The following is a 24,027-nucleotide window of genomic DNA, read 5'->3' as shown; positions in this document are numbered from 1 at the left end:
TCCAGGATAGGAGAGGCTCCAACGCTGTGGTGGCAGCAGATTTGTAAAACAGTAACAATCGTAATCCAGGTTTTTTTCTTGCAAAGGAGGTTTTACTATCAATACGACCTTTTGCTTAAATATAAATGAGAGATTGTTTTTGTACCCATGCAAGCAACTCGGGATTTAGTTTTTATAACTAAAATGTAACCAACAGCAGAACATAGGGTTCATCAAGGTAAACTGGCCTTGTGTGTTCTTCCATAAGATTTTTGTATTGATTTTCTTCTTCAATTAAGTCATCGTTTCTGATCAATTCTTATCTCAGCCAACTGAAAAGATTCAATTGTCCCAAGAGACTGCAAATGACAGCTAGCTGCAAAAATCTCAAGTATTACTGATGACGATCGGACATTTATTTATGCTAATACTGGATCAGTATCCTGATATCAGGACTCATAAGCTTTATCACATTTACCTTCAGTGATTTTATGCTTAGTTTTAGTATTTTGGTACAGTCCTATAATAATGTAAGGTTTCAAACTTCTTTTGACCAGCTTTCATTTGAGTTTCAGAGAACAAAAGAGCACCAGTCAATGTAAATTAGATGACAGCAGGTCACCCAGGAAAGGCAGATCTTATTTCAACAAAGCTAAGCAGTTTTTTAAACCACAGTGCTTTTCTTTCATAAATTAGCTTTGCAGGAAAAGCTTTAGGGCAGAAACCGTTCTGTGCATATCTTGGTTTATGACTATTTTGATCATTTATATTGCATTAGGCAGAAATGATGCTGATAAAATCTAAAAGGCAGATCCCTAGCACTTCCAACCATAAGAATGCAGCTTAGACCATTATTATTATTATTATTATTATTATTATTATTATTATTATTATTATTATTATGGCAAAGGTACATATATTCAAAATTGCAGCACATATTGCTAACATATAAATATGATGTTGTGACAGGATAGCTGCAGTTTAAGCGCTAATGTTCATGTTTATTTACAAATAACAAATAAACAAAGGCACGAGCTGTGTATGTTGAACTGTTACTTCACAATGATTTTCAAGGTTTTTTTCCTTTCTGTACCATTAGTATTATTATATAATAAACTGCTACTACATTTTATACCTACCTTGTTGTGGCTGAGGATGTTAATTAAAGTGAATGAAAACTCAGATTATATAATAGATAAGTAATAGGACATTTAAAACTATTTAATTAGTCAAATTAATTAATTGTTTAAATTGATTATTAAACAAACTAACGTGATTAGCCCCACAGCACACACAATGTACACAATTTAATTAGAGATGTAGATTTTTAAGACTTCAAGATTCTCCATGTTTTTTTTTTAAGTTGTTAGCATTTCTTTTTCAAGATGATTGAATGCCAATTACAAATAAAAAATAACTTAAGACTACTTGCAAACCACTAAATTAAATGTCTGGGTTGATATATATCTGGTTTGGTAACATTATTAGGTGCCTTGTTCTTAATGAAAATGTGCCAATCACTATGTTGAGTAAAGGGCATTGAGAAACTACTGTTACTGGCAGAAGAAAGGAACTGTACTCTATTCACCTCCTAATCATATTTTACTAACCAACTTCGCACAAAAACAATTGAGCAATTTGAAAAATCAAGATGACATTGAACTTCTGCTCAAGGTGGTATATGTGGGTTAGGTTAATCAGATTTGACATATAGTTAGTAATTCTATTTTACAGTGGCAACAGCATCTGTATAAATCATACTGTTTTTTTTATACAACAAATCCTTTTGCACTTTCTTTTTTTATCCTTGTTAAATAACCATCAATGTTCATGGTAAAACCAATCAATGTGCATGTTCAGCTTGTCACTGCTTACAAGAAATCCTTAACACTATGAAGCTCTGGTCAATAAAGAATGCACATACTGTAATTTTAATTAGTCTCACCAAGTTTAATTTCTATGTGTGAACTGTATTCAGAGCATGTAAATTCAATCTAACTTTGGTTCATGTTGAAAATTAAATCTCCCTCCTGATTTGCTTTATATTAATGTTGCTGCTGAAGTAAAAAAGTTCCCCTTTCAAGGAAGCACGTTTTCGCATCTCTGCTTCAAAGTCTCGACTTATCAATCGATCACTGCCAGCTGTCAAAGCAAAGGCTGACTGTCTGGAATCGTCACTGTGTAAAAACACAATGAATGGGTAATTATTAACACATTTCTTGAAACTACAATGGTAGCTATGGATTGTGCACCTCAAATTTGGAGGCCAAAATTGGGTTGAACAATTAATGTAGGAATATGTATAGTAGTACATTTTTATTTTAGGTCATACAGTTATAATTTCTGCGTGCACATTGAGATGTGTATTGTATTACAGTAACGTGATTTCCTAATTTTAAAAGGTAGATGGGTGTTTATTGTTTACATTCAGACTGTTTTTCTTCTTTACGGAGCAGCACTGATAACAGACAACCCTCTAAGCTATCGGACTAAACAAACTCTAATTTACTTTCTTTAAAATCTGGAATCTCAGTTAAAAGATTAACATGAATAATAAATGAATGAGATGTGAATGAAATAAAAAAAATATGTGTTACCTGAACTCACTTCAAAACTAACATAAAAAATATAAAAACTAAAGACTGAAATAGCCAGCAAGTTAATATGGGACACGTACCGAAGCCAAAATCACAACTGACCTAGCATGCACAGATCAAACCTACTTGTGGAAGGTAAATGGTTTCTAAACAATGCCAGGGACTGCCATTTTTGATTTATACTGGTAATAATCACTTTGAAATCGGTACATTCCTGGTAATTAACTTGTGGCATAGACATATTTTGCATAGATTAAAACTTGAATAGACAAATACCAATCTGGCGTGTTACCTTTACAATGGTTCAATTATAGTTAGGTGACGAAAACCTGCAAATCTAAAATAAGAATCAAAGCAAACAAATGTTTATACAAAATTGTGTTCAATTTACCAACTGTTTCCCCTTAAAATTGTGTTAAACCAAAGTGGTCTCTCTGAGTTGGCTCTGCATAGCCCTCAGTTTTCAGAATGTCCTCATACAAGGCAAAACATGCAATGATTGCCAAAGGCAGGACCCTCGGAGCAAAGTGAAATCAGCTATGACACCCTGCTCCACAGAGAAAAGGTCTGTGCAGTGCCGTCACTTGTTGTAACGAACATTCTTGAACAAATCAGACAAAGAAAATAAAACACTATGATTCAGCACTGGCAGGAACACTCACACAATCTCATTTTTTTAAACCAGAAAAAAGTCAAAAGCAAAACAAATCGAAAAAAAAAAACAACAAAACAGACTTTTTGCATCTCATGCACTGTTACTCCACAGAACAAAAATGTCACTCATTTTTCTACCTCTCCTTAAAATAAAATAAAATAAAATAAAAAAAACATGGTCCACCTTCTCGGAAGTGGCACAAATAATATGACTAGTCTGCTACACTGTCTGCAGTAATAAAGGCAACTGTCTTCACATATGACAAGCACAGCCCGTGGTTCTAGGGGGAATGCACTAATACAGCACAAAACTTATAAACAAAACAGAACACTTATTCCAAATGACATATTTTCAAAACTAACAAATGCTTTCTGACTTTTCCATAGTTAACCCTTTGATTCCCAGTAGTGTTCCTAAACATCAGTTCAATCTGCAGGACTATTATAGACAACTCCTGGGATGTGATGGCATACTTCACTCAACCTTATAAGTACTCACCTAACCCTTTTGGAGTTATACCACTGCTGTCCACTGGGTTGATCGCCCAGTAGTAATATTTGAGGGTGTGCATCAGCTGCAGGACTGTGCCTACTCTGCGGATGGTAGTGTAAATGGTGGCTGTGCCAATGAACTCAGCAGATAAATAGGTATACAGAGACAGCTGGACCTGCACAGAAAAAAGAAACGTCATCAGTTTTTAATGAATCAGGTTAGACAGATATGTTAGGTCACATAATACCCTGCCTTGAATAAAGGCCCTTTCTAGTTTCATCATATTCCTAAAATATAATGATTACCAAGATAAAGATGTAGCCAAAAATGTGTCAGACATATTTACTGGTGCTACTACCCTTTGTTGGATAATAAAAAATGGTTTCTGCAATTCAATTTATAGAATTTATAGACATAGGTCTTTATTTATTTCAATGATTATTCTAAATAAAATGTGTCAATCATTTATTTTTCAAAAGGAAGTGTATTTTAAAAGTTCTCAAGTAAATTATAATTCTGTGGAATATATATCCTGTCCTGGCTGTTGGAGTCAAAGGCAATCAGATTGCATCTCTCAGTTTATTGTAAAGGTTTTTCCTGACACAGGTACACTGTGTAATGAAGTTAGTCATACGGTACCATAAGGCCCCTCCAGATGATGCTGCAGTTATATTTGACATTTCTGTTAGTAAGGGCACAGACTTGAGCTGGCGAATATATCATCACCAGTATGGTATTATTTCAACACTGTGGACACATAACTATGTCATAATTATCTATTTTTCTCTTATGTAGATGACGGAGCCACTGATATCCCAGCTTTTGCCAAAAGCCATAACATATAGTTATTGCATGACAATTCTGGACCAGCAAACTGGGGTTTACTTTATAGTAGGAACAGAAAGAAATTGAGTTCAAGGAATGCAAACAGGAAAATAAAAAGAATTGCTGACAGTGGGGTATATTTTCAAAGCATCTATGCCAGTTGCTCAGTAAAAAAAGTCATGCAAATGCTACAAAACAAGAGAAAAAAAAACTTAAGTGCATAATTATCTAGTTATTTGTACAGTGCTAATTTTGTAAAATAAATGGAATTTTCACCTTTCATAGATTGGAAATAATAAACGGGTAAAAACTCCTTGAAAACATGTTCCAATGTTTTGCTCAAGTACCACATTTAGATGCAACTCAGACTGAAAATAAAAAGCACTGATGCACTGGAAAAAAAAAAACTGTCAGTCACCTAATTTTAATAACAAGGAGACAGGGTCTCGTACTTTGCTGTTTTCCTAACAACAAAAATGAATTACTGAAGACGAAAGCAACTTGACCTCAGGTGTATGTGTTTGTGTTGGCCCCCCAGGTAGAGCACAGTCACAAATCAACTAAATTGTTCATTCAAGAATAAAAAAGCTATTTTAAACTATCTGGTTATTAAAGTATTGCTGTCCAGTTGATTAAGTTCCTAGGTTCCCTGTTCTATTAAAACTGTGTGTTGGCAACTATTTTCCAAAAGCATTTAAAATGGAGGAACATGCTGCAGGAGGCTAAAAGCACAGCTGATTGTCTTGTAATATTCCCATCAGTAAAACATACTCCTGGGACAGCAGCAGTTCAGGGGAAAATATTGCACATTTCCTTTTGAACTACAGAGCATCCATCTCTAATCGCTAAATTACATTTTACTGCCTGGTTTTTACTGTCAAGGTATGCAAAGGGTTCACAATGTGAAACATAACATATCACATACAGATTAGTAATCTACATAATTCCTTTACCCTTTCTCTGTTTAATATGTGGGCTTTACTTAAGGCTTATTTCATTGCCCCATATAGATACCTCAAATTTAACATGACAGGCCGATTTAAGAAAGTGTGTATGTATAAACTACAACTGGAGTACAAGTTTAGTGGTTAATGTATGCATGTATTTTATCTGTCTCTGCAGTGTGTGTATAAGAACATAGAACATAAGAAAGTTTACAAACGAGAGGAGGCCATTCGGCCCATCTTGCTAGTTTGGTTATTTGTAGCTTATTGATCCCAGAATCTCATCAAGCAGCTTCTTGAAGGATCCCAGGGTGTCAGCTTCAACAACATTACTGGGGAGCTGGTTCCAGACCCTCACAATTCTCTGTGTAAAAAAGTGCCTCCTATTTTCTGTTCTGAATGCCCCTTTATCTAATGTATGTGTTACTCAGGAAGAGACACACACAAAGTAAACAGGCATAGTCAGATTCATTAAAATAGTGTAAATTGTTTCGACTATCTTGTTTTATCAAGACAGAACAATCTGTATATTGCAACTGCTGAGTCAAAATAATATGAAAAATAATTAACTTCACTTTCCATCACATACATTATTCATAGTCTTTCCTCACCTTTGCAGGAGTGTGAATCCAGATGGCTGCGTTAAACAGGATGTGGTCACACAGTTGCTTTAATAATGGTGCTCCATGTGTCAAACCATCGAGGTATTTTGCAAAGGACAGAAATTGCTCTAGGACAGCACGGGTTATGTGAATTCTTGATGACTGGATAGAAAGGGCGCAAATTAAACAAGATCATCATATTACACACACCAGGTCTCCACCTGACCGCTATCAGAGACAAGATTTAAAGATTGAATATGATGAGGACAAATTACTAAATAAGTTCTAGAAATGGTCACATGGCCACTTTTGTTGCTGTAAAAATGTGCATTCACCACAGAGGCAGAAAAAAAACAAACATATAATGGACAACAATGTTCTATGACAGGGTAGGCAACACAGTCCTTGAGTGGCATTCTCCAACAAGTTTAATTAGTAAATGGTCAGGCGTTTAATTTAATAATTGAGTACAGTACATGGTTTGAGAAAAGACCTTGACTGGAGGTGCCAAGGTTGCTTATCTGTGTCCTCAGCATACCAAACGCAGCATTTCCAAAGATACAGTCAAAACTTTTAAACACTGCATCTCTGCTCATTATGGTTTTTGAGTTTGACATTTGAGACTTTAAAGTCAGTAAAACAGTGTTGTTACCAACTGGCAAAATAATATAACTCAAACAGATGGTTACTTATCAGGATTCATTCTATGATCAATCATTGAATTGGCAGCAATGAAGCAAATTCTTTGACCTTGTATTAGTTTGAGCCTGGTTAGTGTTGCTATTTTTCAATGTCACTTAATCAAATACATAGTGAATTTTCAGACACAGTATATATAGTCAGCCAAATATTACAGTTTTCCTAGTACCATTATTCACTGTACTATGGCCCCCACCAGAACATTCCTGTAGGAGTTATATTCTTGCACAGATGATTTATTATGCCTAACAACCAAATGATATTCAGTGCTATGTTTGAGAATTCAGCTGGCACTGCTGTACAAACCATTTTTCAAAAACATTGTATTTACGGTATGATGTTTCACAGCCTACCTTTTCCAAGAGATAACCAATCACCAGGAACCCTTTTCCACCCAACATTTGTTCTTGCATGGCTACTGAACTCTTTAACAGCTCAACCAGAAACGCCAAAAGGGTGGCACTAAAAACACAAAATCAACTTAATTAAAACCAATACATTGCAGAAAAAAGGTGAAAAACATAATAGAGGTTGTGGTTACATATAATGTGGCTATGGAATGTATTTGGACACCCCTTTTGGCTTGTGTGTTTGGGGGGTCGGATATGTGCTGCCTGTTTTACCCCACTGAAGCCACTCAGTGGGGTAAAAGAGTAAACAACAGGGGGTGGGTCATATATTGCCCTTTAACCCCAATCACACTCCTTCATAATATACTGATATCCTTGAATAGATCATCAGCTTCTCTTGAAAAAAAGCAACATATTTTAATAAGCAGGGCATCCAACCGTGCTGTGGCACCCCTAATGTTTGCAAATGTTGCAACATTCTTGGAAGTTACCACTGCAGAAACCAATTTCTTTAAACAGCAGGAATTCAGTATAGAAGAATTCAGTATGCCTTGCATAATAAAATAAAGTGTAAAAAAAGAAACTAGTAAGTAAGTATAACACAGTCTGAACTGCTGTTAAACCTCATCCCCTGCACAGTGTAATCGGCAACACAGAGAAGGCCAGCTTTCAGTAATGTCACGTTAAAATAGAAAGAGCATTTCTGTGCATAACGTTTACATGCTAGCAAAGCTGATCACCACACGAAGAACTGATACGTGTTCCGCCACAGTCTATAGGCTAATCAATACATTTATTTATTTGTTTATGTGTGTATATATTTTTAGTTTCACTTGATTGTTTAAACCCTTCAGTTTCATAATCATATAAACAGGGCTCGCACTTACCAGACTGTAGTTTCCACTTGACTGTCATTTTGTTGACGATAGTCCAGCTGAGCAAACAATGGGAAGAGAACCTGAATCCCCCCAATTGAATGGATTGCACTATGGATTGAATGAGTCACTATAGCCTTCACATCCTGTTAGCAAGAAGCATAAAGCATCCAATGTAACATGCTGGAAATCATTTATAAAGATTTATGGACAGTACATACAAAGTAAACCATGCCAGAATAATAAACTACAATTTAAGAATTAAGAATTAATAAACCGTGCTGGACTATCTATGACAAATCGAAAACTATACAAACCTGGGTGCTCACAAAAAGTATATGTGTCTGATTCTGATGACGGGACAAACCCCTAACACAAGGGTAAAAAGCATTTGCCCCCGATTTTGATGAAAAAACATGGAGTAAACGGAAGCAAACTGCCTTTGCGCTGCAATCCGATTCTGGCGACATACTTTGCCCCGTCCTTGTCTGTCTGGTTAGTGCCAGCGGTCAAGATAGCTTTGATTTCGATGATGGCACAGACAGGGATTTTCAAATCTAACCAGGTAAGGGGAGGTTTATCTGAAACGCAGGCACTGTCGATCCCAATAAAAGGGGACAGCAAGTTGTGAAGGCACCAGAGAGCGAGTGAGCGAGAAAACACACGTTTTCTAAGCAATTTTCTATATTATATATATTTCTTATATTTTAAAATAAACAATACATAATACAGCCGTGCAAACTGTGATGTGGAACATGCCTTCATTAAGTTTAGGGCTGCTCTGAAAAACACAGATTTATAGGTGTAGTCTGTATTTAAAAAAATGATTAAAGCTACCTTCCAAATCACATTTCCACATATACAGTACATCTTAAAAAAAGCTTTTACTACAAAAGACTGGAACTATAATAGTAACGTTTATGTATATAACGTAACCCTGCAGTCACATATGACAAAATTGTTCAATGAATGTAAATATTTCTAAATACTGCTTTTTTTTGTTCATCAAAATCACAGCAAAGGCAAGCGCTGGGGCTATCGTTTTCTTAAAGGGACTCAGTTGCTCCTGATTTGGTAGCAGCTTCTGACTCCCGCCTTTTCTTCATTGGTCAGCACTAACAGAATTCCGCCAGTGCCCAGCTAAAACTTCCTTCAAAATCATAACAAGAAGGGGACGGCACAATCCAGCGCAAACGTAAAGCACTTTGCCCTTACATCTGAAAATCTGTCCCAATTTGTTACCAATTTTCTGTTTTGAAAGCAACTGATACAAACCTGCAGCATGAGAGCATGGGGTGAATGTACAAAGATGGAGGGGTTTTCCTTTGGTGAGGACTCAAGACAGAGCTGAGCATCTGTAGCCTTGGCGTTGTAAGTGAAAGCTATACTGCTGGCAAGCTTTCCATCATAAAGAACTTGTTTGTGGTGTTCTGCCAGGTGAATGTCGCTTTCTGACTTGAATTTAAATGTACTCTGGAAAACATAGGAAGGAAAATAAATGATTAGTGTTCAGTTGTTTCTGGTTTACAAGCTTCCTGAACTAAAAGTAGCTTGTTCTGAAATTGTCACATCAAATACAGCTGTTATAATGTTGTCTAACTCCACGGATGGTGGTGTTATTTTAGATTCCATGTTACACTCCATTCACGTGGCTGCATTTCACAGATGAACTTGATGGTACCCAATCCCCAAGTTCCAATGAAGGAGGCAATACAGGAAAGCAGTCAACAGCCAGTCATGTGCTTCCAGAATGCATCACGGAATGAAGGAGGTACTGTTTTTATCACAAATTTCAGTCATTTTGTTTTCCAAGTTCTTTTCAACTATGAGGCTTCAAAAAGTGAAGCACTTTATGTAGGCAGTCTTTTACTACTACTGTCTGTCCACACAAAACATTTAACACCAATACCTATGAACTTACCATGATTCTATGGTCAAAACTTGACCACTGGGTTGGGTTTTGACTTAGTTTAATATAAGGGCCATTACCAGGTTTAAATCCAATTGTTCATTATTTGTATTTTAATCTCCAGTATAACCAAGTTGAAATCCTGTTTAATCAGTAAGTCAGACAGTGAATATCAAAAGTAAGTCATAAATAATTTATATTGGAAAAATGTCCCATAATTATGACTTACTGTGCAGAGTAACATAAAAAAAAAACACCAAATAGACTATCAGGGAGGTTTTAGGAGGATAGAAATAATATGTTTTAAAGGTCACTACTATACAATTTTAGCCAGTTGTTTATTATAAGAACAGTACTGAGCACTTTAAAACCTGTCTGATAGGAAAAGAGCCTCACAGCCAAAGTTTTTCTTAACGCTAGGATTCATCTCTGCTTCATCAAAGTCTACAGCTTGTATTAATATAATGCAAAAATAATGCCTTTAGATTGATTGTCTGATTTAATAATATAGTAGGTGTGGGCAATATCTCAGTTTCTTTTTTTTTTTAAATGTAGTAATTTTTTGGGGGTCAAACAAAATTCACTTTTGACAAACTGTGTAAAAGATTTGGTCAAATGATTGGCTTTATTGCATGACTGTAATATATAATCCACACAATGACCTATTGCCCTGTGAAAAACTACTACCTGCTTATTAAAAGTGTACAATGATACCGTATCAGAAGAAAAAAGGAACACAAATGTCACATTTGCAACAGTTTAACATTAATAAGAGTATGCCACAATGAAAACAAACACCATTAGCGAGTGTTTCTATTCTTATGTTCTTTAATTTGCCTTGACTGTCTGCCAGCACTCCAACTTCAAAACAAAAAGAAAGACGCAGACTGAATTGTAAATGTGTGCTTTATGATCCCATTCCTTACAAATAATGCATAAACGTCAAGCAAAGCTGTGAATGTAAATCACAGAATAAATTAAACTATTCGGTAAGGTTAATGCAAAGGATGAGCACATCAGTGTAATGAAAGTCAGGCTTTACAAGTACAAAAAAAAAAAAAAAAAACATTTAGAGATTCAATGTATGGCTACATTTTGCTTGACAACAATGTAGCTCATGAACAATGAGGATTGCTCACCAGTCTTCTGTCTCCAATTAAAAACTACCAGAACTGTCTGCCTATGAAGACATAGTCATCTCAAACAGGTCTATCAAAACAGAGCCTAACAATAATACCTTTTACTGCTGTTTTAAAATTAAAATATTTAACACATTTTTATTAAATTCCTTATACAGTATTAGCAAGTACTTGATAATGAGATTTTCTTCTTGTGAAAAGCACAGGACAACTGCTGTCAGGTCTCATTAGGATAATAATTATGTAACTGCTCCACATTATAAAACACAGTCAGTAGTTTCCTATAGGGGCAGTTACTCTATTCACACAATACAAGCAATAATAACAATTAAAAAATAACTATTCTGCATAGCCTTTCCGGTCGTGAATGTGTGTTATCCTGAGAGCTGCTTTCTATCACCATCCAGGTGCATTGGTTTGCTGTTCTTTTTGTTTTCTAGGTTGTACTTAGGTGAAGATCATTGATCCTTTCACAACACTAAGTTTGATAGAAGAACAGTGATACCGTCATTAGCCGGTTACCAAAGGTACTGAACATTTTTGTTTATGCAAGGTGGCTATCTCATTCACAATGGGGAAAAAAAGGAATGTATTTAAACAACTGGCCCCTTTTACTGAAAAAAAATAGATTTTTTTATCTGAAAGATTACTAAAATAAAAGGCTTAAATGAGACAATGCCTTTTTTGGTCACTGCTAGGGAAGGTAAGAATATATGTTAATATGTACAGCCAGCGCTTGCTGGATTGTCAGTTGTTTAAGTGTGCCAAATTCAAGTGCTACAGACGTGCTCAAATTTGTTGGTACCCCTCCACAAAAAACAAAGAATGCACAATTTTCTCTGAAATAACTTGAAACTGACAAAAGTAATTGGCATCCACCATTGTTTATTCCACATTTAATAGAAATCAGACTTTGCTTTTGATTTTTTATTCAACATAATATTGTAAATAATAAAACAAATGAAAATGGCATGGACAAAAATGATGGGACCGCTAACCTAATATTTTGTTGCATAACCTTTAGAGGCAATCACTGCAATCAAACGTTTTCTGTAGCTCTCAATGAGACTTCTGCACCTGTTAACAGGTAGTTTGGCCCACTCTTCCTGAGCAAACTGCTCCAGCTGTCTCACGTTTGATGGGTGCCTTCTCCAGACTGCAAGTTTCAGCTCTTTCCATAGATGTTCGATAGGATTCAGATCAGGACTCATAGAAGGCCACTTCAGAATAGTCCAATGTTTTGTTCTTATCCATTCTTGGGTGCTTTTAGCTGTATGTTTTGGGTCATTATCCTGTTGGAGGACCCATGACCTGCGACTGAGACAGAGCTTTCTGACACTGGGCAGTACGTTTCGCTCCAGAATGCCTTGATAGTCTTGAGATTTCATTGTGCCCTGCACAGATTCAAGGCACCCTGTGCCAGGCGCAGCAAAGCAGCCCCAAAACATAACCGAGCCTCCTCCATGTTTCACTGTAGGTATGGTGTTCTTTTCTTTGAAAGCTTCATTTTTTCGTCTGTGAACATAGAGCTGATGTGACTTTCCAAAAAGCTCCAGTTTTGACTCATCTGTCCAAAGGACATTCTCCCAGAAGGATTGTGGCTTGTCAATATGCATTTTAGCAAATTCCAGTCTGGCTTTTTTATGTTTTTCTTTCAAAAGTGGAGTCCTCCTGGGTCTTCTTCCATGGAGCCCACTTTCGCTCAAAAAGCGATGGATGGTGCGATCAGAAACTGACGTACCTTCACCTTGGAGTTCAGCTTGTATCTCTATGGCAGTTATCCTTGGTTCTTTTTCGACTATTCGCACTATCCTTCTGTTCAATCTGAGGTTGATTTTCCTCTTGCGGCCGCGCCCAGGGAGGTTGGCTACAGTTCCATGGACCTTAAACTTCTTAATAATATTTGCAACTGTTGTCGCAGGAACATCAAGCTGCTTGGAGATGGTCTTGTAGCCTTTACCTTTACCATGCTTGTCTATTAATTTCTTTCTGATCTCCTCAGACAACTCTCTCCTTTGCTTTCTCTGGCCCATGTTCAGTGTGGTGCACACAATGATGCCAAACAGCACAGTGACCACTTTTCTCCATTTAAATAGGCTGAATGACTGATTACAAGATTGGAGACATGTGTGATACTAATTAAAGAAACTAATTAGTTTGAAATATCACTATAATCCAATTATTTATTATCTTTTCTAAGGGGTACCAACAAATGTGTCCAGGCCATTTTAGAATATCTTTGTAGAATAAGCAATAATTCATCTCTTTTCACAGCTTCTTTGCTTTATTCTATGACATACCAAAGGCATGCAAGTATACATGATAAAATAGCTTTTAATTTCATCACTTTTCAGGAGGAATGAAGCATTATTTCAATGAGCTGTAAGGGTACCAACAAATTTGAGCATGTCTGTATATATTACACTGGAATATTTCTGTTCTTGGCTACTTTCATTGAGCTGCACAGTATACAGGATAAAGTAAAAAATATTGTTTGACTGGCCTTGAGGTAGCAGTCATTAGAAAGAAAGATGTTTTATAACTGTAGGATGTAACCTTATACATAGTCAATTTTAACAAGAAAGTTTTCTTTATTTTTATAATGCTTGGTTTCGACCTTGACAACTTGGAACCAACCCATGCTATTTAACTCTCCTGAATTGGCATGTCTTTGATATGCCCTTGTCATTTACAAGCATGCCTTAGTTTTCCTTCAGCTTGATGTGAATATTTGAATGTAATAAGATATAATATCAGGTTAATTTAAAAACTATCCAGATGTCAACAAATCATACAAATCACCATTATGACTCATTTTACAGTGTCAATGTCAGGTTTATTCAGGAGAATGAAATAACTTTAGGGTTTTAGGGTCTAACAAGCTGGGACTGTCTACATTGTTCTATTTTGTGAAAACATAAATCGAAAACATAAGCCTCTGACATTAGCAGCAGTGTGGAGTAGTGGTTAGGGATCTGGACTCTTGACCGGAGGGTCGTGGGTTCAATCCCCGGTGGGGACACTGCTGCTGTACCCCTGAGCAAGGTACTTTACCTAGATTGCTCCAGTAGAAAACCCAACTGTATAAATGGGTAACTGTATGTAAAAAATAATGTAATATCTTGTAACAATTGTAAGTCGCCCCGGATAAGGGCGTCTGCTAAGAAATAAATAATAATAATAATAATAATAATAATAATAATAATAATAATAATAGTTCAGATTAGACTCAATTTAAAGTTTATTGCATTTCGAAAGGACCTGTCACCTTGTGTCATCCTTCTCTGTAACAACATTCCTAAATTTAACTTTCATAAATGCTAATGACTATAAATTGTCAAGCAAACTACAGTTTCTTAGCTTAGATAATGGCAGACGTTAAAAGCTCATTCTTCTTTTTTTTTCTTACAGTAGGTGTAGCAGAAGACAAATGACAATGATCTGTTGAGTGAACCATGCATTTGTTTTTAATAATGCTTCAAGAGTTCTTCATTAGGTCTACTTAAATGAATCTTTAAACTTAAACATCTCAATAACCGCACACAGTAATTTATTGGCTAATAACAATTAATAATGACATTACATTTAACTTGGAAATCTGCACCTAACCTAACCACTTAAACCAGAAGGTATACATTCAGTGACTATCATTTTCAATAGCAATTAATGAACAATTAAAGATCAATCTTACACTTACGGTGCGAATCACATGATAACTGTAGTTACATTTAAAACATTTGAGTCACAGGAAAACAGTGTTGGCTGATTGATTGCTGAGGAGGAGACAAACGGCTTTTGGGGCTTTGAGTCGCTCTTACTGTATTTGTCTTCTCTGTAAGTAATTGCTGCTTTTCCTGAGACTCATTTGTTTTCAGCATGTATTATGTGACTAAAAATCTTATAACAGCATTTGCCTGGTGTTTTGTTCATTATTTGCAAGAAAACAATAACATTAAATGTTAAGTTTCCCATAATTTGTGTGTCTTATAGGAAGACATGTGATCTACTTCATCAAATTCATATTAGGTATGATTTATTTATTGTTTGCCCTATGTCCTTTAAATGGGATCATCACAACTGCTTCATCCATTCTATAATATAATGGAGACCATCAAACACAATATAAAATTCTGGTTTGTAGTTTTTTGTTTTAAAAATAAAGATTATTGTATATACATTAAAAATGGTACATATTTGGGAGTAACCTATTGTTCAGAAAATATCTTTGCATACTCACTATAATAAGAAGATAAAAAATGACATATTGAGATCAGAGATGCTTTTAGGAATCGCTCAGTCTTGTAAATTATGAATAAACCGCTGAGATAAGTAACAACATAATATTCACAGTAAGTATTAAAAGAACACATTATACAAACATATTCTATATTAGTGGGGAGCAATTACCCCCCATCACCACTTATTTTAAAGTGCCAACGCCTCATTTTAGTGCTACCGTGATTAACTTACTGCAGTTTATTTAAGCAATGATTTGTGAAGTGTATAAAGAGATAAACATCCTGTACGTTAGTAATAGACTGTGTTGTTTACTTCAGAATTCAGAGTTTTTTCTAATACTTAAAAGCAAACCATCGCTATTAAAAAAAACTAAAAATTATTATTACTATTTGTTTATTTAGCAGACGCCTTTATCCAAGGCGACTTACAGAGACTAGGGTGTGTGAACTATGCATCAGCTGCAGAGTCACTTACAATTACGTCTCACCCAAAAGATGGAGCACAAGGAGGCTAAGTGACTTGCTCAGCGTCACACAATGAGTCAGTGGCTGAGGTGGGATTTGAAACGGGGACCTCCTGGTTACAAGCCCTTTTCTTTAACCACTGGACCACACAGCCTCCTAGCATACCTTCTTCAACAAACAATTTTATACACCATTTAATTAACCTGAAATGTCACATGGAAAGGACATATGTGGTACTATGGTGCCACTTGAAAAATTACAATTTTTACATATTTCTATTACAATCTCTTTTCAAGTCTTTCCCAAGCATGACAGTTAAATTGTTAATATAAATCTAACTGGAAATACTCTACAGAGTAATAATATATATATATATATATATATATATATATATATATATATATATATATATATATATATATATATATATATATATATATATATAAGGAAAATACCCTCAAGACATAGCATTGTGGGGAACAGGTCCTTATACCATAAAAAGAGTGAGAGCACCTGCTCTGCATAATACGTTCTTGTCCTCACCTGTTTTTAATCACCTGTATCCTTGTAACGCAAGGTATGAATTGGGCTCAGCTATATATTTTGATTGACAAATGGGAACACTGCACTGTTCCTATGCTCATGCCAAAAGCAGCAGCAGTTGTGAATTGGCAAATCAAGCAAATGGCAGGAAATAAAGTCACCCATGTAATGCTCCAAAGGTGCCTCAGGCACTGGACATTAATATTAATGTATTCAGTCTAACACAACCTGCTAAGAGAAATTAGCATTCCCTTTGAGCATCACTAACCAGGTCGCAAAACAAAATGCCATGTAGGAATAAACTTATTAGGCCGCTGAGTTCTGTGTAAAAATGCAAAGTTATTCAAGAATATTCTCAGTGTAAGGCTGCAGCCAAACTGTACTACGAGGTAATTGCAAGAACAAGCAACTACATCTAAACACATCAGAGATTCTAAATATCCTGGGGGTCCAAGTCCAACTAATAAAACATTTTGGAGATACAGTTACTTTGTTAGAATTGCACAGCCTGCTACAACCAAAAAATACCTACTACTCAATGCAATTGAATTAACCAAACTGAATTGTTGCAACAATACGGATGATGTACTGTAAGTAGTGTTGTGGGTTAGACAGAAGCCATTTTTGGGGCTGATGTCAAGGGCAATGAAACCGCATTAGAATCTGTATGGTTTGGGATGCAAAATATTTCAAGCAATTGGAACTACATGTGCCTTTTCATTGTGTATAAAGCTCACCTAAGTAAAAGCAGAGGCAGCAGATTTTATGAGGTTTTGGATATCAACTTGCATGTGATTTTACTTCCATCCACAGCATTAGTACCTAAAAGAGCACATATCATATCTATTCTGCAGTTTGTTTATTGCATCAATAGTTTTGAAATTCTTTGATAAATCATTTAACCAGAAGTACTTCTCAATGCGTCATATTCTTTTATAGTTATGATCTTAAACATACCTTGTACCCAGGTCCGAGTTGATGTATTGCAAATATCTGTGCTGGATTGAGTGCTTCACTGAACACGTAAACTGCTCCTAGCTGACCACAGAAAACTCTATTAGCATCAGCGGTCTCAGAAGAACCCAGGAAGCATTTATCATAGCTCTGCAATCAGGAGAAAAAAAAACAGGTCATATATATTTATAGCACACACCTAGAAAATGCCAAAGCTACACTTAGAGCAGGCAATTAAAAATAACAGCTATCCTAACATCAGAAACCTAAACATAATTTGAACTACTACAGGCAATTATAAATTCCATGTATCAGCCAATCAGATTATGTGAGGTCATTACCCTATTTAGATGCTCTTTGAGCCAACTAAGCTAGCTTGAGAATCTTGGTGTATTCACTATTAGGCCAACCAAAGTCCTCATAGACCCAGAACACTCTTTTTTTAAAAACAATTTTAGACTATTTAAAGTCTCAGAGCCTGCCTATGTATAATGTCTTGGACGTAAAAAAAAAAAAAAACCAACTACATTCAAGGCTACTTGAGGGCTAGGGTTGAGAAACATGGCCCTATCAGTAATTAACGCCCATTGCCAAAGAAATGAATGTTTAATTATAAACCATTTAATTCTCCTCCACCAGTCACCAAGCTCACATGGTAAATGATCACTGAAGTGGAACATTCAGATAACATTGTAAGTATTTATTGTTCACATTCAGTGAAATTAAGTCTGCAACTGCAGATCGGGAGTATGAGAAATGGTATACAGTCCTGATTTTTCTCAGGAGAAACCTGTCAGTTTCTCGTAAAGCCTATCTCACATACACACATACATTGCCCTAAGCTCCTTTTGTACTTTATCACCAAACAGTAACTCAGCTTCACTTTGAAATACTATATGGCAATGTTAAGAGCACTGCTCTGACTTTATATTAGAAAGCCATGAGATTATATATATATCATTTTTTGCAATAAATGTGGAGCGGTTTTATTTTTTTTTCTTCATGTTGAATTAATTTCATTCAAGTACTTAAGTAATAAATAATTAAGTTTAATTTCAGGTAGCAAATTATGAATTTTTGCTTCCCTTAAAATAATCATTTACCCTGGTATATAAGCAACACTGCTATATAAATTGCATCAGTGTATAAGCTACCCCCCTGCCTACTGTACATTTAAAACCTCTTAATAACTTGAATTTATTTTTCTTCCAGTATAGTATTAATTCCATTAACGGTATTCACATAAAAACATAAAAATATAACATTAAATTAATTTGGACTTTTCATGTGAAACACCAAAAATAAAGTGTTGTGGTGGATACCCTGTGTTTGTGTCCTATTATACATTTCAAAAAGAAAATTGATTTACTTCTCGGTGGGATAACGCAAAAACATTTCCCATTATATTGTGGGGGCGTTGCTGCTATTTATGGGGAAAAGGTCATTAACCTTTTCCCCATACTGATACTCAAATGACATACTTGTTTATGCAAGCAATTTTTAAAAATAAATTGGGCAGTATAACAAAAAGGACAGTATCTATTTGAAATGGATACAAAATGAATACAAATCAGAATCAAGTAAAAAAAAAGTTAATGCTTAGAATACAGCTGACAAAATATATGGTTTATATAGAACAGTGAAGGTTGGTTCCCTTAAAGTATGAAATGTTATTCCATTACCGATTGGGATATACCTCTGTTTAGCCCAATCACAGTCCTTAAAGGGGTTAATGTGGTCATGTTGTACATTTCATCACATAAAAAGGTTGATTCATAAAGTGGTAGGTTTTGTATTGACTGAAGAGGAAAGGGAATGCAGTTTTCAATTACAACATGCAACAGATTCAATTAAACAGTGATTATATTAAGAGGTTTTTTTTACTGTACGTCTCTTGGCTGAAAAGAAGTACCAAAAGCAGGAGCTTATTTGCCCTTGCTTTTACAGTATTATATATACATTGTTGAGAAAGAGTTAAAATACAAGTAGTATTTGCAGGGACACTTACGTCATTGGTGTTAACATGCCAGGCCATGTCGCCATAGGAAACTAGTTGTCCATTTACATAACACCGAATTTCACTGTTTCTCCAGCGGTTGTAAATGTGAACGATGCTGATCATATACCACTGAAAAAAGAAAGGGTTATAAAATCACCATAAATTATTCAGCTTATTATGTCACCAACCTGTGATTCATTGATGTACACGTTAACAAAAGCAAAGTTCTCTCACTTCTTGAGCTCACTTACAATTTTACAGATATTGTTTCATGTATGTATGTATATATAATTTTAGGTCACTTGTTCTCTTAAGGGCTGTGATTATCCTTTCAGCCATTTAATAAGTGCTAGCAAAAGCACAGGAAAAATGTTGTCTGAATTTCATACTTTATGTCACTAACTGTGGAAAATGATCTAAAAATCACTGCTATTCAAGTTGAATGCATTCAGACATAACATTTTGTTCAATGTTACATTAAACAAGTGCTACAAAAAGGCTTACATATAGTTTTTGTTTTCCCCTGAACAAAAACCACTTGAAACACCTTCTGTAAAACTGTGAGTAACATGTAAGGCCACCATGGGCAGGCAGGATGGCAGTGCTTCAACATGCTATTGGAATTCTAAAGTGATACACAACCATTCCACAATGATTACTGGCTCTGTTTCCTTCTGAGAAATCTGCAGAGAAGTGTGTTCTCCAGAATGACCCATGACCCATTGAAACTTCCACTCATGGACACGCAAGAACCTGACAACTGAGCACATGCTACCAAAGTCTTGCCATCCTGACTGAAACTCACTTGCAGGGAGATATTTCACAGAACAGAATTCCCAACATGTACATATAAAATGTGACATTTCATAAATGAAGACGGCAAAGAAAACCTAAAAGACCTACATTAATCACTTCAACAGTTTCTGAGATGTTAAATAATATTTTCTGTAAAGCAAAATACAATTGAGGACAGTATGACTACATCAAAGGATTGAGGGCCCTATTCATAAAAGTACTTGCCGGCTGCCGTAATAAAACGAATTCAATTTCAAACTAATGAAAGTCGTCCATATTGCTATTCATAAAATAATCTGAGAATACAGGCGACTGTCGCAAAGCACTTTATGAATGGGTACACAGTTGTTCAAGAACTAATATCTTTTTGATGACATCAGCAGCATTATTATCGTTCCCTGGTTGCCGTCGGTAACTGTTGCAAAAAGAGAAACGGAATCCACCGACAGTACGACCGAAACCAGAGTCTGCAGCTGCCAGTCACGGGCAGTTTGCAAAACCTGATTCCAATGCCCCTATCACGTCTCTTCCAAAAATTCAGGACATGTCATAATTTAGAAAAATAAAAGTATTTTTAAATAAATACTTTGTATTTTTGTTTTGTTTGGCAACGCTGGTAAACACATTTCCATACGCACACATAAGATTTCCAGTCTTAACTGCAGGACCAAAAAAAATAAAATAAACAAAAAGCACTGTAGGAGTACATTTGAATGATACTATAATTCTAATAATAATAATAATAATAATAATAATAATAATAATAATAATAATAATAATAATAATAATTATTATTATTATTTTGAAAACTTTAAATGTTAATCTTACAAATTCTCAACTATTATTATTATTATTATTATTATTATTATTATTATTATTATTATTATTATTAATAAACCCTGCTTAAAGCAGGGAATCAATCAGGGATGAGTTTATGTTTAAGAATCAGTGAAAGTTTCACGTCGTATTGTACACAAAATGGAATACAAATTGGGATTAAGGCTTTAACATAGCATTCATTTTCAATACAGAAGTCTATGTGATCATAGTCTAGTCTGAATTGTCTATGTTTGTCAGGACATTGTTATACAGTGGTTTGGAACAGGTCATTTATAAAGTACAGATATTCACCAAAAATAACAAACAAAATGTACAGTGTCTTACCCACTAAACCAACCATTTTGAAAAAGTTGCACTTCATACCCTTTTTATCTTTTTTGGTTTTTCATAGCATTCCATCTGTCGATGAAATCCTTTGTCTGCTTTGCACCCTGATGATTGCAATGCTAAGCTGAAAGGCATCGTTTTGTTGTTGGTTTCTTAACCAATAGAGTAGTTTTTTATATGTGACGTGCAGGTATTTTTAAAAATTATTTTGATATTGTTTTTAATCCTATGCACCAAAGTTGATTTTTGTGATGCAGCGGCAGTTCTTATCTGTTTAAAAAAAAAAAAATGATATTTTTATACAGCTTGAAATATTCACATGCCATCCTGAAAAAGAACTGTAGCCCCAAAATTGTCATTTTTGTCACAGTTCACGATATTTTACTTTTGGATGGGAAAAAGGATCCTCTAATGTTAGCACGTTTCCATTCCAGAGCACAAGAGAGAGTATAGAAGGCAATGGAGCATCAGCAAGCTCCGGTTATTTTTCTCATATGTTTAAAACATTTCAAGTTCTTTTCTGATGCAATGTGGTTAGCAGTATCAGTGTATATCAAGGGCAATTCTATTACAGAAAGACAGCACCACACAACTGAATAAAAATATAATTAATTGTTAAACGGCAGAAAAAAAAATGTTTTAAATTGTTACTGTATTCCCATAGTTTGGAAATCTGTGCACAATTCCGTACCACAAAAATAAATAAATACAGCTAAATTGCATTAGAAAACACAAAGTATTTCTTGCAATTTATTTGTAGTTGCTAAAATTTAACCTCTTGAACTAACAGGCCTACAAGAACATAATCCCGTTTGACACAAATATGTATTTTTCAATATAAATAGTAAACACATGTACGTGTTGGGGGACTAGTAATAAAATATAATTTACGTTAAAATGACTTGAGCTGCATCTCTCGGTAGATGGAATGCTTGGAAAAATATGTAAAGCTAAGTACTACCTGCTTTCTTGTGAGTCACAAAGATTATGATCACATTTTGAACCTGTGCAATTCCTATGTTTGTGTACTTAGGGCAATTGATTTTTTAATTACAGATTTTCATCAGGATAATTTTTGGTTAAAGTTTCTTTGTGTAACCGTCTCTATGGGCTTTGTGAAAAACATCCAAATTCAAGTTTCAATGGAATCAAATTTAGACCACAGCTTGCTAAAGCCTACAATAAATATTTGCCATGCGTCAGACTAACATAGTTCCTTGCCCTGCTGTTCTTGTGGTGTTTTTTATTTATTTTTTCATAAACGAAAGAAACTCTTTGCATTCAGCAATTATTTGGGCAATTACAAAGGGATAACACACACACACACACAAAATAACTTGATAGGCCAGATAGGTATATTTAATCATGTCTATTTTTAACAGTGTGTAGCACTACAAAGATAAACAACAGTGATACAATATGAACCCAAAGAAGAATTTCTGAAATTACCAGCTTGTGAATGGGAGAGAAGGAATCTGAGCTGCAAATCTACCTCCCGACCAGGAAGGGCGCTAAGTAAGGTTGGTGGAACGCCTTCACAGGGATGGTAGGACGGAACCGGAAGTGGGACATCTTCGGAAAAGGCCATAGCTGTAAGACTGCGGAACAACTCTATTGTGATCAGCTGCGTTGCTTGGGGCGTTTGAATAGCGAGTGGCGCCGCACTGATCACAGGGAGGAGTTTAGCAGTACAAAGGGGACGCAGCTACGTGAGTACAGCCCCTTATGCTGAAACTAACGTGCCGGAGCGCTGCGCTTTTGGTCATTTTGTTGTTGCAGGCGAGTAGTGGCTTGGGAGCTGCAGCCACAGAGCCAGCACACACACCCTGGATCACCACTACCTCTGCACCCGGAGCACTTTTCCGTGCACTTGTGGGATTAATGGACTGTGTTTTATTGTTTGTTTAACCTTTTTGTTTGAGCCTGAAGACCTGCCGTTTTAAACCCCCATACCATTGCTGGTGTAGGGGGTGGATTGTGTTTATTAAAACTGACCTTTACTTGTACTTATGCCTCCTGTTTGGACCTTCATTTATTTACTTACCACCCACATCCTGACACAGCTATATAAAGATTTTGCATTAAACCGACTAAAACATCTGATATCACAGAAACCCAGATAGGCTAAAATTATCTAAAAATCACTGCTATTCAATTTGAAGGCATTCAGGCATAACATTTTGTTCAATGTTACATTAAACAAATGCTACAAAATCAAGCAGGCTTACATATGGTTTGTTGTTTTTCCTGAAAAAAACCCATTTGAAACACCTTCTGTAAAACTGTGAGTAACATGTAAGGCCACCATGGGCAGGCAGGATGGCAGTGCTTCAACATGCTGTTGGAATTCTAAAGGGATACACAACCATTCCACAATGATTACTGGCTCTGTTTCCTTCTGAGAAATCTGCAGAGAAGTGTGTTCTCCAGAATAACACTTAGTCATCTCTTTTGAAACTTCCACTCATGGATACGAAAGAACCTGACACCTGAGCACATGCTCCCAAAGTCTTGCCCAATCTGACTGAAACTCACTTGCAGGCAGATATTTCACAGAACAGAATTCCCAACATGTACATGTAAAATGTGACATTTCATGAACAGAAGTTTTCGTCTAATGATATAACAATGTGCGCTATTATCACAATTCTGTACCTGTTGATTAAGTTTTTTCGGTTTGTATTAATTTCATTTTTCGGTGCTTATTTTTATCTATTTGAGATACCCCAAAATCATTTTTTGTTTTTTTTCGGGCCTTTCGCTTTTTATATACTGTATGAAATTATTGTTTTCGGTTACT

The 24,027-nt window shown here is 35.5% G+C and overlaps 1 protein-coding gene across 27 annotated transcripts in view; it reads right to left on the bottom strand.

The window, feature by feature from the left end:
- The window catches only part of LOC117972866 (neurobeachin-like), a 355,091-nt gene that overhangs the window by 220,943 nt on the left and 110,121 nt on the right, over positions 1-24,027 (bottom strand). For all 27 annotated transcript variants that reach the window (XM_059028569.1, XM_059028575.1, XM_059028571.1 and 24 more), the window contains exons 7-13: positions 19,275-19,394; positions 17,270-17,416; positions 9,294-9,491; positions 8,031-8,164; positions 7,147-7,255; positions 6,104-6,256; positions 3,730-3,898 (exon numbers count right to left, since the gene is read on the bottom strand). In XM_059028569.1, the coding sequence (XP_058884552.1) occupies positions 3,730-3,898; positions 6,104-6,256; positions 7,147-7,255; positions 8,031-8,164; positions 9,294-9,491; positions 17,270-17,416; positions 19,275-19,394 (1,030 nt within the window). The remainder of the gene's footprint in view (positions 1-3,729; positions 3,899-6,103; positions 6,257-7,146; positions 7,256-8,030; positions 8,165-9,293; positions 9,492-17,269; positions 17,417-19,274; positions 19,395-24,027) is intronic.

Source organism: Acipenser ruthenus, chromosome 8, assembly GCF_902713425.1.
Source record: "Acipenser ruthenus chromosome 8, fAciRut3.2 maternal haplotype, whole genome shotgun sequence".
Classification (NCBI taxonomy): Eukaryota; Metazoa; Chordata; class Actinopteri; order Acipenseriformes; family Acipenseridae; genus Acipenser; species Acipenser ruthenus.
Note: the sequence above shows the minus strand (reverse complement) of the source record. Positions and strands in the feature narration are given on the sequence as shown.